Below are 16,762 nucleotides of genomic sequence, written 5' to 3'. Positions count from 1 at the left end.
TGCGGATGAACCCCAAAGACCTAAGAAGTTCAAAAACCCAGTCACAACAGGACAAATAGTGGATGATTCCCCTTATAGGAGACACCTTGAGTAATCAAATTCTGAGACAAAAGTGGAATGGCATTTGCTTGGGGGCAGCAAGGAGTTAGTGTTTCATGGATACAGAGTTTCAGTCCGAGAAAATGCAAAAGTTCTAGAGATGGATGGTGGTGATGGCTGGGGAACAATGTGAATATACCTAATGCCAATGAACTGTACACATAAAAATGTTTAAAACGGTAAGTTTTATGGTATGTATATTTTACCACAATAATTTTTTTAAATTACATTTTTAAAAATTGTTACCAGGCCGGGTGCAGTGGCTCACGCTTGTAATCCCAGCACTTTGGGAGGCCTAGGCAGGCAGATCACGAGGTCAGGAGATCGAGACCATCCTGGCTAACATGGTGAAACCCCATCTCTAGTAAAAATACAAAAAAATTAGCCGGGCGTGGTGGCGGGCACCTGTAGTCCCAGCTACTCGGAAGGCTGAGGGAGGAGAATCCCTTGAACCCAGGAGATGGAGCTTGCAGTGGGCCGAGATTGCACCACTGCACTCCAGCCAGGGCGACAGAGTTAGACTCTGCCTCAAAAAAAACAGAACAAAAAAATTGTTACCAAAAATACTAATAATCCATCCAAGTTATTTAGATAAGGAGCATCAGATTCAGCTTTCCTAAGTGTCAAAACGCAGAAGATTATCTGGTTGCTTGCCCCATAACCAACTGTCCAGAATTGACTTGGCGCTGTACACAGGTGCAGGAGTTTCTTCTTCATCATTTTTCTTTGTCATCCAGATCTTCTCTCTTTGTTCCACTGTGTTCGACACTATCATCTGCAAAAATAAAAAATTTTTAATCTGTAACCGCTTTTCAGAATGTCATACCATTAGTCAGTCTCTGCAAATGTCCCTCCCCGAAAAGTTACAACACACATCAACTGAATGTTTGACAACTTAAAAATAAAATACATCAATCATATCTGTTACAAATCCAGTACAATTTTCATAAAAAAATCAATATATCAGCCGGGAGCGGTGGCTCGCGCCTGTAATCCCAGCACTTTGGGCAGCTGAGGCGGGCGGATCACGAGGTCAGGAGATCGAGACCATCCTGGCTAACACGGTGAAACCCCATCTCTACTAAAAATACAAAAAATTAGCTGGGCGTGGTGGCGGGCGCCTGCAGTCCCAGGCACTCAGGAGGCTGAGGCAGGACAGTGGTGTGAACCCGGGAGGCGGAGCTTGCAATGAGCTGAGATTGCGCCACCGCACTCCAGCCTGGGTGACAGAGCGAGACTCCGTCTCAAAAAAAAAAAAAAGAAACCAATATATCAAATTACTTAAAGCATGTCTTCCAAAATGATGTTTCATTAACTTCCTAGTAGATTTTACAACTGAGAAACTTAGTCTTTGATATTCACCTACTTCAATCTCACACCAATTGCTTTATCCAGTGTGGCCCAATGCTTGTGTATCCATGGGGAAAGGGAGGGTGTAGAACAGGAGCATAAATCAAAAATCTTTTAACTCCTTACGAGGCCCTACTCCACTGCCAACTGAGAAGCACTGCTATGCACGGGTGCTATCACTGAGAGCATAACAAGAGCACTGGGACACAAAGGAAAAGCTGAGAACAATGACAACAACTACTTAGGCCACTGACAATGTGAAGTTTCCGTCAAAACAACTGTCATGAAGCTCCTTACATAGTAAGTCAAGAGGAGAGAGAAGTAACCTTAATCTTGACGTGTAAACACGTTCCATCACACAAGGCTGTTACTAACCGTCTAAACAACATAATTAGAAAAATGTATCTAAATCGGTAGAAGACACGATATCCCATCCAGATTACAAATAATGAGTATCTAAAAATCTCCAAGGAAACAGTTCCTCTGTTTACAACACTTCTGACACCAAATGAATGGACTTTTGCACAAGGCAATTCGCCGGTTCTCTGGGACACCCAGCTATGTGTCCCACAGTGCAATTCAATTCTGAGACTAACTACCTAGAATTAGCACAGACCCCACAGGTTGGTAACAGGAGACAAAAGGTACAATGCTGAAAAAAATATCCAAAGAACTAATGGCTAAAAACTTCCTAAGTTCAGCAAACGACATAAACCTAGGCAAATTGAAGAATCTGTGCAAAGCCCACACATGATAAATCCAAAGGAAGCCATGACTAGGCACATCACAATCAACTGCTAAACACTAAGGACAAAAACCTTTTGAAAAGTGCCACAGACCGGGCACGGTGGCTCAAGCCTGTAATCCCAGCACTTTGGGAGGCCGAGGCGGGCGGATCACGAGGTCAGGAGATCAGACCATCCTGGCTAACACAGTGAAACCCCATCTCTACTAAAAAATAAAAAAAATTAGCCGGGCGTGGTGGTGGGTGCCTGTAGACCCAGCTACTCGGGAGGCTGAGGCAGGAGAATGGCGTGAACCCGGGAGGCGGAGCTTGCAGTGAGCTGAGATCGCGTCACTGCACTCCAGCCTGGGCCACAGAGCGAGACTGTCTCAAAAAGTCAAATCAAATCAAATCAAAGTGCCACAGAAAGTAGATATAGAAGAAGGTATTGTGTGGCCTGAAATTAAGACTAAATATTATGTGCTGCCTTGATGTCGGTAAAATCAAGAAGGCCTCAAATAGCCTAATCACAAGGTCTCCTCCGAGCTCTGCTCCCACGGATAAGGTCCCAAAGCCAAACAACCCTCCTTATCACAGAGAGCTGACCCCAGCCTGCTCATCCCTGCCGGCCCAGAGTTATTCAAACAAGCCAATCACATCTTCCCATGGAAGCAAAGTCATCTCACTCTCTTCTTACTACAAAATGTGCCTCCCACAGTCCCTGGTGGCTCACTCCGTTCCCAAGTGCAAGCCCCGTGTGGCACGCGGTGTCCCCCACCTCCAGGGCTGTGAGCATGCGTGACTAATCAACTGCTACTGCATCTGTCCGGTGTCAGCGTCCTGTGTTCAGCCATCCCATATCCCTAGGGCAGGAATCTTCTGGGGTTATAAACAGAACTTGAATCAACCTCTCCTTGGTTATTTTACTGGTTCCATGATACAGCTTTTTCGTGCAAAAGATCTGAACAGAAACTTCATAGAGGATACAAGAAGAAGACGCAAAGGAGAATATGATACTCAGCATCGCTAGCCATTACGGAAATGCACATTTACACCACAATGAGATCCCACTAGACTTGGTGGAATGGCTCAACTAAATCACTGATAACACCAAGAGCTAAGACACAGAGCAACAGAAACATGACAGATTGCCAGTGGGAATGCAATCTAAAACAGCCACTTCGGAAAACAGTGTTGTTTCTTCAGTGCTTTTCCGTTTTTTTTCAACAGTGCTGTTTTTCAGCACACGACCCAACTTTCACACTACTAGGTCTTTATCCTAGGGAAATGGAAACTACATTCACATGACATCTGTACAGAAATGCTCATAGCAGGAATACAATCGCGAAAGAAAAATGGCGACAATACAAGGTCCTACAATAGCAGAATGGATCAACACAACGTGGTACATCCAAATGATGAAATACTATTCAGCAATAAAAAGAACTGTTGATACACAGAACAGCAGAGAAATCTCAAACACAGAACTAGAAAGAAATGAAGATGGTTCCAAAATATTACTTAAAATACAGTTCCATTTACATGACATTCTCAAAAAGAATACCCTATCCTGACGGAGAACAGCTCAGTGGTTGCCAGGGTACGAGGCCAGGGAACATGTGATAAAAAGGAGCAGCACAAGGGAGGTTTTGGGGTGATGAAACTTCTCCATCCTGATGATGGCGGGAGTTACATGAATCTACAGAGGTCAAAATTTACTGAACTAGATACCACAATAAAATAACTTTTATATAACTTTTTTAATTAAAAAAATGTTGGCTAGGTGCAGTGGCTCAAATCTGTAAACCCAGCACTTTGGGAGACCAAGGAAGGCGGATCACAAGGTCAGGAGTTCGAGACCAGCCTGGCCAACATGGTGAAACCCCCGTCTCTACTAAACATACAAAAGTTAGCCAGGTGTGGTGGCTCACGCCTGTAATACCAGCTACTCGAGAGGCTGAGGAAGGAGAATTGCTTGAACCTGGAAGGCGGAGGCTGCAGTGAGCTGAGATCACGCCACTATGCTCCAGCCTAGGCGACAAGGTGAGACTGCATCTGAAAAAAAAAAAAAGTTAATAGTTCTCATTAATATTAAAGTTTCAAAGAAATTCAACAAACATGTATTTAACATTCAGCATATTCAAAGCACTTTTATACTAAAGTAAAAAGGTAACTTCTAAAAAAACTTTAGAAAAACCTATCACACACATATAACTAATCGATGCAAATCAGGCTTTGGAAAGGGTCATGAGAAAATATCTAGGTCCAGGGGCTGGGCGTGCTGACTCACACCTGTAATCCCAGCATGTTGGGAGGCCGAGGCAGGCGGATCACTTGAGGTCAGGAGTTCAAGATCAGCCTGGCCAAAATGGTGAAACCCTGTCTCCCAAAAATTAGCTGGGCGTGGTGGCGGGCACCTGTAATCCCAACTACTTGGGAGGCTGAGGCAGAAGAATCACTTGAACCTGGGAGGTGGAGGTTGCAGTGAGCCGAGATTGTGCCACTGCACTCCAGCCTGGACCTCCGAGTGAGACTTCATCTCAAAGAAAAAGAAAAAAGAGAAAGAAAACATCTAGGTCCAGGGAGGACACCTGGAATATAGTCTGGTGGACTCATGCCAGAGCAGGGAGCGGGGTCCGGAGGGCTGGAGTAGCGTGTGGCCCCACTCTAGGAAGGAACTAGGAAATGCATCCTGGGTGAAGCAAGAGCAGAGTCCCATTCTGCAACAGGTGAACATTTATCCTGATCTGAGCAACTACATACAAGTTTAACATGTCTCGCTTAGCCTGTTATTTTCTTCAACAACATGGAAAATGAGAGAACAAACAATTCAGAAGGTTAAGACATGAAATACATTTAATTCAGAAATCCTTCACAGAAAGGTAGGAAATAAATGGGAGAAAAAAGCAGCTAATGAAAAGTGAAAATGGGCCAGGTGCAGTGGCTCACACCTGTAATCCCAGCACTTTGGGAGGCCGAGGTGGACAGATCACTTGAGGTCAGGAGTTTGAGACCAGCCTGGCCAACACGGTGAAACCCCATCTCTGCTAAGAATACAAAAATTGGCCGGGCGTGGTAGCAGCCACCTGTAAATCCCAGCAACTCAGGAGGCTGAGGCAGGAGAATTGCTTGAACCCGGGAGGCGGAGGTTACAGTGAGCTGGAATCTCACCACTATACTCCATGCACTCCAGCCTGTGCAACAGAACAAGACTCCATCTCAAAAAAAAAAAAAAAAAAAAAAAAGGGAAAATAACCTAACATCTCCTACACAAAGCATCTGGCCTAACAACAAAATATTACCTTTTTAAATCTTCACAAACAACCTTGAAGGAGGCAGGCTTTGTTGTCTCCAGTTTACCAAGGTAGACACCTCAGATCCTGGAATAGAGAGTAGAACCCAGCCAGGAACACAGCTCAGCTGAGAACACAGGTGCTGGCTCTAAATGCCTGACTGCCGTGTGTGTGTGTGTGTGTGTGTGTGTGTGGTGTGTGTGTGTGTTCTCTAACCACAGCTCAGGGGCCAATTTTTTGTTTTTAGTAGAGATGGGATTTCACCATGTTGGCCAGGCTGGTCTCCAACTCCTGACCTCAGGTGATCCACCTGCCTCGGCCTCCCAAAGTGATGGGATTATAGGTGTGAGCTACCACGCCCGGCCACTGTATTTTATGTTTTAACGATTCAAAAATAATCAAAAGAAAAACAGTATTTTGTGACTTGCAAACATTCTGTGAACTTCATCTTTTGGTGTCCATAAATAAAGTTTACAGAATGAACTTCCCCTGCCCACAGACATAGTATTATCTGTGGCTGCTTTGGCACTACAGCTGCAAGGGCCCTGGCTATGACAGAGACCATATGGTCCATTGAGAGCTTAAAATATTTACTATCTGGCCCTTTAGAGAAAGCATGCCACCCCTACCCTACATCTGGCTATCAATTTTACAAATAAAAAAATGCAAAATTCTTTAAACTCATACACTGGAACACTGGTCATCTCCCTTCTTGGAGATGAAAAGCTTCGACAGTCACCAGGAAGCAGACAAGAACCCTACGTACACCTCAAGTCTTATTCTCAGGAGCATAAATTAGAACACTTTACAACAGCAAAAGCAGGATGAAGTCACTGAAGGCCATGAAAACAAGAATAATTAGCACCACCAGCTCAAAGACCACACCACATCAGCTTCAACATTTGTGTACTCTTCCTTTCACTACTGTAGGGTTCAAAGTATATATAGAGAAAACTGAACACACATTGCCCAAAAACACTGCTTATAGAATGCTGGAGAGAAGGGAAGCAAGACCTCCCATTGGCCAGGTGTGGTGGCTCACACCTGTAATCCCAGCACTTTGAGAGGTCAATGCAGGAGGATCACTTGAACCTAGGAGTTCTAGACTAGCCTGGCCAACACAGCAAAACCCTGTCTCTACTAAAAATACAAAATTAGGCTGGGCGCAGTACCTCATATCTGTAATCCTAGCACTTTGGGAGGCCGAGGTGAGAGGATCACTTAAGGTCAGGAGTTTGAGACCAGCCTGGCCAACATGGTGATACCGCATCTCTACTAAAAATCTGGCTCACGCCTGTAATCCCAGCACTTTGGGAGGCCGAGGCGGGCAGATCACAAGGTCAGGAGTTCAAGACCAGCCTGGCCAACATGGTGAAACCCTGTCTATACTACAAAGTCAAAAATTAGCCGGGAGTGCTGGCGTGCGCCTGTAATCCCAGCTACTCAGGAGGCTGAGGCAGAGAATCACTTGAACCTGGGAGGTGGAGGCTAGTGGTGGCGGGTACCTGTAATGCCAGCTACTCGGGAGACTGAGGCAGAATTGCTTGAACCCAGGAGGCAGAAGTTGCAGTGAGCCAAGATCACACCACTGCACTTCAGCCTGGGCGACAGAGCAAGACTCCATCTCAAAAAAAAAAAAAAAAAATTAGCCAGGTGTGGTGGCAGACACCTGTAATCCCAGCTACTCGGGAGGTTGAGGCAGAATCCCTTGAACTTGGGAGGCAGAGCTTGCAGTGAACCAAGATAGCACCACTGCACTCCAGCTTGGGCAACAGAGCAAGACCCTGTCTCAGAAAACAAAATAAAATATTCATAGTCTGAAAAATAGAATTTGGGGCCAGGCACGGTGGTTCACAACTGTCATCCCAGCACTTTGGGAGGCCAAGGTGGGTGGATCACCAGGTCAAGAGTTCAAGACCAGCCTGGACAACATAGTGAAATCCCATCTCCACTAAAAATACAAAAATTAGCCGGGCATGGTGGCAAGCACCTATAGTCCCAGCTACTTGGGAGGCTGAGGCAGAAGAATCATTTGTACTCGGGAGGCGGAGGTTGCAGTGAGCCGAGATGGCGCCACTGCATTCCAGCCTGCACAACACAGTGAGATTCTGTCTCAAACAAAAGAGAATGGAATTTGATATGTATAAATCTACAAATATTTTCTAATAATAAAAAACACACAACATTCCACACTAAAAATAAAAACATTTACTGAATGCCAAAAACAACTCCCTAAAAACCCTAACCAGTTGGGATCTATGTAAAGAACAATTATGCTCTGCTTTCTAAACATAATTTTTACAAGAACAAAGGACAAAAAAAATCATCAAACATGGGCCAGGCGTGGAAGCTCATGTCTGTAATCCTAGCACTTTGGGAGGCCAAGGTGGGCGGATCATGAGGTCAGGAGTTCAAGACCACCCTGGCCAATATGGTGAAAGTCCGTCTCTACTAAAAATACAAAAATTAGGGACGGGCACGGTGGCTCACGCTCCCAGCACTTTGAGAGGCCGAGGCAGGTGGATCACGAGGTCAGGAGATCGAGACCATCCTGGCTAACACGGTGAAACCCCGTCTCTACTAAAAATACAAAAAATTAGCCATGTGTGGTGGCAGGCGCCTATAGTCCCAGCTACTTGGGGGACTGAGGCAGGAGAATGGCCTGAACCCGGGAGGCGGAGCTTGCAGTGAGCTGAGATCGTGCCACTGCACTCCAGCCTGAGCGACAGAGCGAGACTCCACCTCAAAAAACAAAAAAAAATTAGCTGGGCGAAGCGGAGGACGCCTGTAATGCCAGCTACTCAGGAGGCTGAGGCAGAGAACTGCTTGAACCCAAGAGGCAGAGGTTGCAGTGAGCCAGGATCAAGCCACTGCACTCCAGCCTGAGAGACAGAGCAAGACTCCGTCTCGAGAGGAAAAAACTACAACAAAAAAATTCATCAAATGTAATGAATAAAACATGTACTTTGGATTTTTCCATGTACTTAACTTTTCTTTGAGATTTTTTTGCAATTATTCTTTCACAGAAAACACTTCGGGAAAGTTTTAATTTATTAACAAATCAGTATTTGAGGACTAGGAGGAAGAGGTTAAAAGTTTTAAAAGTATAATGAATTATTGACACGTGCAAAAAAAAAAAAAAAAAAAAAAGGTTGCTGATTCCTGTCAGGGAAGGCCCTGTCACATGGACACTGTTAGCCTCAACATCCGGTGGTCCAGAAAGGGAAAATTTCAAGTCAGATAGAATTCTATATATACCATTCATGTGGAACCTTCAGCCCTCAAGATCCTAACATCATGACCTCAGTTTCAACACAATTGTCCTTAGTCCTTGTATTGGTTACAAATACAAAACAAACAGCTCAACTGAACTAACTCTTGTCTCTCCAGAAACACAAACACAAGACCTCATAAAATGAGTGAGTTTCTATCGGCCATAATTACTGCAACTGACTTCTCCAATTTTCCCCTCCACAGTTAACTAAACAGCTCAAATACTATCAATAACAAACAACAGTCATCATGGTATGCTTAGGAGTGTGGCAGATTTCTTATCCAGTAATAATAAATAGGAAAAAAATCTTGCCTATTAACAGATCTCAAGTGTAGTGCACTTGCAAGAAACCAATTAAAAGGCAGCCGTGCACAATCTACAAAAACAGCCATAAAGACTGCTACTTTTTTTTTTTTTTTTAGACGGAGTCTCGCTCTGTCGCCCAGGCTGGAGTGCAGTGGTGAGATCTCGGCTCAGTGCAAGCTCCACCGCCTCCCGTGTTCACGCCATTCTCCTGCCTCTGCCTCCGGAGTAGCTGGGACTGCAGGCGCCCACTACTACGCCCGGCTAATTTTTTTGTATTTTTAGTAGAGACAGGGTTTCACCGTGTTAACCAGGATGGTCTCGATGTCCTCACCTCGTGATCCACCCGCCTCGCCTCCCAGAGTGCTGGGATTACAGGCGTGAGCCACCGCGCCCGGCCAAGACTGCTACATTTTAAGTTATAGGAAATAAACCTGCTCCTCTAACATAGCAAGATACAACTAACTTCCCCTTACATACCCTAAAATACAAAAGCCTTACACGAGAAATTTCAACATGGAAGCAGAAAACGCCAAGAAAAAGACATGTCAAATCCCACCTGTGTATCTGTTTTCAACCATTTGGAGTCAAGGCGAGCCTGGGCAGCCAAACACAAAGATTCAGAGGGCATCTTTTCTCCAGCCTCCTCCCAGTTCTCAGGCCTGCAAGTAAACGCACATGTTTAAGACCTAACGCTTGCTAATAATTTACAAAGACACTCCCGAAATGTTTAATGCAGAAAAGAGAGAGAGCGAGAGAGAACAGCAAGAGGGGAGAGAACAGCTGGGGGACGGGAGGGAGTGAGGGGGAGAGGGGGAAACAGGGAAGAGATGGAGGGGAAAGCGAGGTGGGGAAGGGAAAGCCTCCTTCCAAGGTAAGCACGGTGTGCCGGGTTTCTGCACCACGCTGGCGAGACCTTGAGAATGGACGGTCACGGGAGGCCAAGTCACAGTGTCATCTGCCCTCAAATGCAAAAGGTACACACACACGACAGGAAACCCACCGTTTTCACGGACAAATGAAAGCAGCATACTGCTGCTTTACCCCACAGCACGGCGCGTGCGTGAAACAAATTACTCAAAATGATCGCCTGCAGAAAGACCCACAGCCACCACCACTTAAGAGATGGAGAGAGGCCCGAGACCGCCCCGCAGGCTATCCGCGCAGGCCCCGGTGCGGCCGCCGCGCCCACGCCTGCCTCCCAGGCTCCGCCGCCCGCCAGCCCCGCGCCCGCACCGCCTCCGCCGCCGGCCGCCCCGGTGCCCCGGGCCAGGACCTGACAAGCAGGGCCGGGCCGGGTAGCCCCGCCGGCCTGCGGACATGGCCTCCCGGCAGCCGCTGGCTCAGCCCACCACCCCGGCGCCTCTAACTACCCTAGGGGAGGGCCGATGCGAGCCTACCTCGCATCCCCGCGTAGGGCCAATCGCAACGAGGCTGCTCCGCGGGCGCAGCCAATGGTGAAGAGGAGCGCTTCGCCGTCCTCCCGACTCTCCCGCTTCCTGCAATCCCGCTTGTCTTCCTACTTGGAGCTTACTGTCTGAGGCCAGAGTCAAGCGGGGGCGCCGGAAGGCGGGATTTCCGTCGCACTCACCCACGCCCCCACTCCCACGGGAGACTGCCCGGCCCGGAGCGCTCGTAATCTCGCGGCGGCTGGTCGCGCTCACACCAACTGGAGCTATCCAGGGCGCGGGTCGAGTGGCGCGACCAGCTGCCCTGGGGATGAGAACGGATCTTTGTGTGGTCGGCTGGGGAGTGAAGAGTTTTCTCCTGTGTGTTCAACTGAATGCAGCAGAAGTCTTGGGCAGATTACGTGGAGCAGCTGTGGAAGCACTGTGCAGGGAATCCAAGAATGAAACAGACCTCCAGCGACCACAAAACGAAATTGAAGAACTATGAAACAATATAGGCTGGGCATGGTGGCTCACGTCTGTAATTTTCAGGGCTTTGGGAGGCCGAAGTGGGAGGATCCCTCAAAGCCAGGAGTTGGAGGATCCCATGTTGCCAGACTGGGCAACATAGCAAGACCCCATCTCTAAAAAAAAACAAAAAATTAACAATTAGCCAGGTGTGGTGGTGCACACCTGTGATCCCAGCTGCTCAGGAGGCTGAGGCAAGAGAATCGCCTCAGCCTGGGAGGTCAATGCTACAGTGAGCTGAGATCATGCCACTACACTCCAGCCTGGGCGACAGAGTGAGATCCTGCCTCTAAGAAGGCAAAAGGGCATGGTGGTCAGGCCTGTAATCCCAGCACTTTGGGAGGCCGAGGCAGGTGGATTATTTGAGGTCAGGAGTTCAAGATCAGCCTGGCCAACATGGTGAGACCCCTTTTCTACTAAAAATACAAAAATTAGCCTGGTGTGGTGGTGCGCGCCTGTAATCCCGGCTACTTGGGAGGCTGAGGCAGGAGGATTGCTTGAACCTAGGAGGCGGAGATTGCAGTGAGCCGAGATTGCACCTCTGTACTCCAGCCTGGGGGACAGAGGCTGCACCACTGCAGCCTTGACTTACCGGGTGCAGGTGGTTCTCAACCTCAGCCTTGCCAGTAGCTAGGACTGCAGGCACAAGCAACCACGCTTAGCTAATTTTTGTATTTCTTGTAGATACCGGGTTTTGCCATGTTGCCCAGGCTGGTGTCGAACTCCTAGGCTCAAGTGATCTGTCCGCCTCTGTCTCCCAAAATGCTGGGATTACAAGTGTGAGCCACTGCACTCGGCTAATAGTAATGAACTTTGAACAGAAGGAAAAGATGTTATTATTTACTTAGTTATGTTTTATCTATATTTTCTAATTTTTCTAAACATGTAAAGATGAAATTCTATTAAAACTCAATAAAACCTCAGAACAAAAAAATTAGAGTATAAATATTTATTTTAGTTGTATAAACTTGGTTTCTGGAAAAATAATGGAATAGGTTTTCTGAGAAAAAAAATCCACCACTTTGGCCGGGTGTGGTGGCTTATGCCTGTAATCCCAGCACTTTGGGAGACTGAGGTGGTGGATCACCTGAGGTCAGGAGTTCAAGACCAGCCTGACCAACATGAAGAAACCCCCGTCTCTATTAAAAATACGAAAATTAGCCAGGCATGCTTTCAGGTGCCTGTAATCCCAACTACTCAGGAGGCTGAGGCTGTAGAATCACTTGAACCCAGGAGGCAGCGGTTGCAGTGAGCTGAGATCGCACCATTGCACTCCAGCCTGGGTGACGAGCAAAACTCTGTCTCACACAAAAAGAAAAGCCGACTGGCTGAAAGGATTAAAAAAGAAAATATGATCCATCAATGTGCTATCTACAAGATAAACATTTTAAATTAAAATGAACAGATTGAAAGTAAAAGGATACAAAGATACAACATTTAAATAGTAAGCAAAAACCCGCTGAAGTGGCTGTCCTAATACCAAGTGAAATACACTTTAATTTAAAGCAGGGCTGGGCATGGTGGCTCACGCCTGTAATCCCAGCACTTCCGGAGGTGGAGGCAGAGAGACTGCTTGAGCCCTGAAGTTCAAGATCAGCCTGGGCAACATGGCATAATCCCATTTCTACAAAAAATACAAAAATTAGGCGGGCACGGTGGTGCCCACCTGTGGTCCCAGCTATTTGGAAGGCTGAGGGGGGAGGATCATGTGAGCTGGGGAGGTCGAGGCTGCAGTGAGCTAAGATCAGGCTCCTGCACTCCAACCTGGGCAACAGAGTGAGACCCTGTCTCAAAATAAAACAAAAAACAAAAAAGGGTTGAGAGACAAAAAAGGGCATCATTTTTTATTTTTTATATTTTTGAGATGGAGTTTCGCTCTTCTTGCCAAGGCTGGATGGAGTGCAATCATGTGATCTCAGCTCACTGCAACCTCCGCCTCCTGGGTTCAAGTGATTCTCCTGCCTCAGGCTCCCAAGTAGCTGGCATTACATGTGCATGCCATCACTCCTGGCTAATTTTTGTGTTTTTGGTAGAGACGGAGTTTCACCTTGTTGGCCAGGCTGGGTTCGAACGCCTGACCTTAGGTTATCCGCCTGCCTTGGCCTCCCAAAGTGCTGGGACTACAGACGTGAGCCACCATGCTGGCCAAAACCTTCATTTTAAAAAAGGCTGGGTTAGGCATCATGGCTCATGCCTGTAATCCCAGCACTTTGAGAGGCCAACGCCCGTCTCTTCCAAAAATACAAAAATTAGCTAGACGTGGTGGCGTGCACCTGTAATCCCAGCTACTCGGGAGGCTGAGTCAGGAGAATTGCTTGAACCCAGGAGGCGGAGGTTGCAGTGAGCAGAGATCGTGCCACTCCACTGCAACCTGGGGGACAGAGAGAGACTCCATCTCAAAAAATAAATAAATAAAGGCTGGGTGCCAGATGTGGTGCATAGGCCTAGTTTGTTGACTCCTGTACTTAAGATATAAAACTCTGAAGAACAGTGGGCGGGAGCTTCCTTCGAGAGACACAGGACGGGCAAGCTGGTCCCTGAGCAGTGACTTTATAATAACTTGTTACACTGTGTTTTTTCTTTTGTTTTGTTTTTCGTTCGGTTGGTTGGTTGTTTGGGACGGAGTTTCGCTCTTGTTGCCCAGGCTGGAGTGCAATGGTGTGACTCAGCTCACCGCAACCTCCACCTCCTGGTTTCAAGCGATTCTCCTGCCTCAGCCTCCCAACTAGCTGGGATTACAGTCATGCACCACCACGCCCGGCTAATTTTGTATTTTTAGTAGGGATGGGGTTTCTCCATGTTGGTCAGGCTGGTCTCGAACTCCCGACCTCAGGTGATCAGCCCGCCTTGGCCTCCCAAAGTGCTGAGATTATGGGCATGAGCCACCGCACCCAGGCTTTTTTTTTTTTTTTTTTTTTTTTGGACAGTCTGGCTTGGTCGCCCAGGCTGGAGTGCAGTGGTGCGATCTTGGTTCACTGCATCCTCTGCCTCCCAGGTTCAAACGATTCTCCTGCCTCAACCTCCTGAGTAGCTAGGATTACAGGTATGCGCCTAATTGCCTATCAGTGAAGCACCTAATAAGACTTGGTGAAGGAATAAGCAGTGTATTCCAAATGCACTTGGTACAGAGGTAAGTCTTGAGTGCATTGGAAGGATGAATGAATTCTATGAGTGCTCAGGGCAGGCTTCATCAAGAGATACAATTCGAGCTGATACTTAAAGGACACTTAGGATTTCTGGGCAGAAAAATGGAGTGAAAGGTATTGGGAGAGAAAACAATACGTGTGGGACACAAAGATTCAGAATGGTGCTCAGAGAATATATATAGCAATAATATATATGTATGTATATCTATAAAATAATAATTATAGAGACTAGACAGTTGAATGCATCCTTTCCAAGACTTCCTTCCTCCTAGGGGGAACCATGGGATGCAGAGAGCAGCAAGGCCCAGGAGCCAGGACCTCAGGACCCAGCAGAGGCCAGACATGAGCAGAAATCCCTGCCGCCACAGCTGTGGGCAGGTGGGCAGGTCAAGGGACCTGTGGGCTTTGGTACTTGGTAAGCGTGGGTTCAAGTGTGGGGTCAAACTCCAGCTCCAGCAACCTCCCTCCCTATCAGCTTTTCACGGCAAGCTGGGGCAGTAGCTTCTTGCAAGGATAAAATGATGGAGTATCGAGCACCAAGCAGGTACCCAGCATATTGTGGCTTCCTCCTCACCGCCCTAAGAGATGGGGATCAAAGACCCTGCCCCGTCCCTGAGGCCTTTCGGGCTAGTGTGCGGCTGATGTAACCCTTTTAACAAATCATTCTGCTAAGGGCTGAGGGAAGCAAGCCTCCCTCTGGAGCTGCTGAAGAAGGGAAGGCCCCTGGGGAGGGGCATCCTGGTTCAGGTGCATTCCCAGGGCCCAGAGAGCGCTCGCCGGTTACGCCCACCTTGAAGGAAGTGTCAGGATTCAGTCAGGGAAGAAGCAGAACCATGTGAGCACAGGCTAAGGGATTTGTTGTGGAATTAGTCGTTACAGGATTGTGGAGGGGCTGGGAACTGGAGGTGTGGGGAGGCCGCTGGAGCGTCAGCGAGGAGGTCACCAATCAGTCACTCTGAGAAGCTGAAGCATGCCCAACCACCTAAGTAGGACCTCCAAAGGCGAGGCCCTGGAGAGGTCTCTGGGCTGCTGTGCCTTGTGGAGCCCCCATCTGTGGGTCTGCGATGAAGTGACTGGTGCTGGACTTGGGGCCACAGCAGGTCACAGTGCAGGGCAGCCTGCCCTGCTTGCTTTCGGCTGCTTGCTTCGTATTATTGTTTTTTCCTTTTTCCATGAACCCAAAGGCCACGGTACACTGACCGCTGAAACTCAACCTTCACTGGCTGCATTATAGATAACATTCATAGGTCACCATGGCCATGGTGCTTCCATTGTCTTTCAGGACCTTGGGCCAACTCCTGTCCAATTCAAACCGGTTGAGACCACTGACCCTTTAACTGGACCTGTGCACGTGCCTGAGAAAAGGTCTATTTGGACCTCAGAGGGTCCAAAACTCCACCTTCAGAGCCCAACACTCCACCTTCAGATCATGCTCATGCCACCATTTTCTGTACTTATGTCCAATGAAATGCCAAGAAGCCTGATGACACTTTTTTTTTTTTTTTTTGCGACAAGGTCTTGCTCTGTGGCCCAGGCTGGAGTGCAGTGGCGTGATCTCAGCTCACTGCAACCTCTGCTGCCTGAGTTCAAGCACTTCTCCCACCTCAGCCTCCCGAGTAGCTGGGATTACAGGTGCACACCACCACGCCCAGCCAATTTTTGTATATATATATATTTTTTCTGAGACAGAGTCTCGCTCTGTTGCCCAGGCTGGAGTGCAGTGGTGCGATCTCAGCTCACTGCAAGCTCCGTCTCGTGGGTTCGCACCATTGTCCTGCCTCAGCCTCCCGAGTAGCTGGGACTATAGGTGCCCACCACCATGCCTGGCTAATTTTTTGTATTTTTTTTTTTTAGTAGAGATGGGGTTTCACCGTTTTAGCCAGGATGGTCTCGATCTCCTGACCTCATGATCCACCTGCCTCGGCCTCCCAAAGTGCTGGGATTATAGGCATGAGCCTTCGTGTCCAGCCTAATTTTTGTATTTTTAATAGAGACAGGGTTTCACCATGTTGGCTAGGCTGGTCTCACACTCCTGACCTCAGGTGATCTGCCCGCCTTTGCCTCCCAAAGTGTTGGGATTACAGGCATGAGCCACCAAGTTCAGCCAGCTGCCTGATGACACTTGCACAAAATGAACCTGTTACTTCATTTTTCCCCACTGCCCATCACCTCCCACAGCATCTTAGACCATCACACTTCCCTAACCTAGAAACAGCCCTCAGCCTTATCTCCAGGGAGATAAGGATTTGAGCGCTGTTCTCCCACCTCCTCACTTAGCGGTCTTGTGAATCTATCTTTTATCTTTTGCAACACCCGTGGCACAGTGAAGGACTTGCTGTGCACAGGCAGAATGGACCTCGACCTGGCCAGTAACGCTGGACAGCCACGGCCGCCTCCAGACAGCAACTGCTGTCTCTTTCCTTCTGCCTTCCAAGTCACACATAAACACCCCTTTTGGCCAACTCTTCCTCTGGGAGGCTTCTCCTCAAGGGGCACCAGCACTGATGGGGAAGCCAGAGACAGGCAGCTCAGGATGGGGATGAAAAGCCAGGAATGCGGAGGCCGACTTCTGCTCAGCCCTGCTCCCTTGGATAGAGAGGCTGGAGCCCAGGGCATCAGCCACAGGTCTTGGGACAAACCCTTGGCCCAGGAAAACA

General features: G+C 47.9%; 1 protein-coding gene across 4 annotated transcripts in view; it reads right to left on the bottom strand.

Moving 5' to 3' along the window:
- The window catches only part of LOC117070951 (E3 ubiquitin-protein ligase HERC2-like), a 35,821-nt gene that overhangs the window by 4,994 nt on the left and 14,065 nt on the right, over positions 1 to 16,762 (bottom strand). The window contains exons 1-2 of one of the 4 annotated variants that reach the window (XM_033190721.1): positions 6,972 to 6,996; positions 754 to 874 (exon numbers count right to left, since the gene is read on the bottom strand). In XM_033190721.1, the coding sequence (XP_033046612.1) occupies positions 754 to 758 (5 nt within the window). In that variant the 5' untranslated portion in view covers positions 759 to 874; positions 6,972 to 6,996. Of the gene's footprint in view, positions 1 to 753; positions 875 to 2,906; positions 3,346 to 4,115; positions 4,150 to 6,971; positions 6,997 to 16,762 lie in introns of those variants that run through there. The other 3 variants (XM_033190723.1, XM_033190720.1, XM_033190722.1) reach the window with 3 other exon arrangements.

This window comes from Trachypithecus francoisi, unplaced genomic scaffold (genome assembly GCF_009764315.1).
Source record: "Trachypithecus francoisi isolate TF-2019V2 unplaced genomic scaffold, Tfra_2.0 Lachesis_group3, whole genome shotgun sequence".
NCBI classification, from domain to species: Eukaryota; Metazoa; Chordata; class Mammalia; order Primates; family Cercopithecidae; genus Trachypithecus; species Trachypithecus francoisi.
This window is presented reverse-complemented; position numbering and strand designations above follow the sequence as displayed.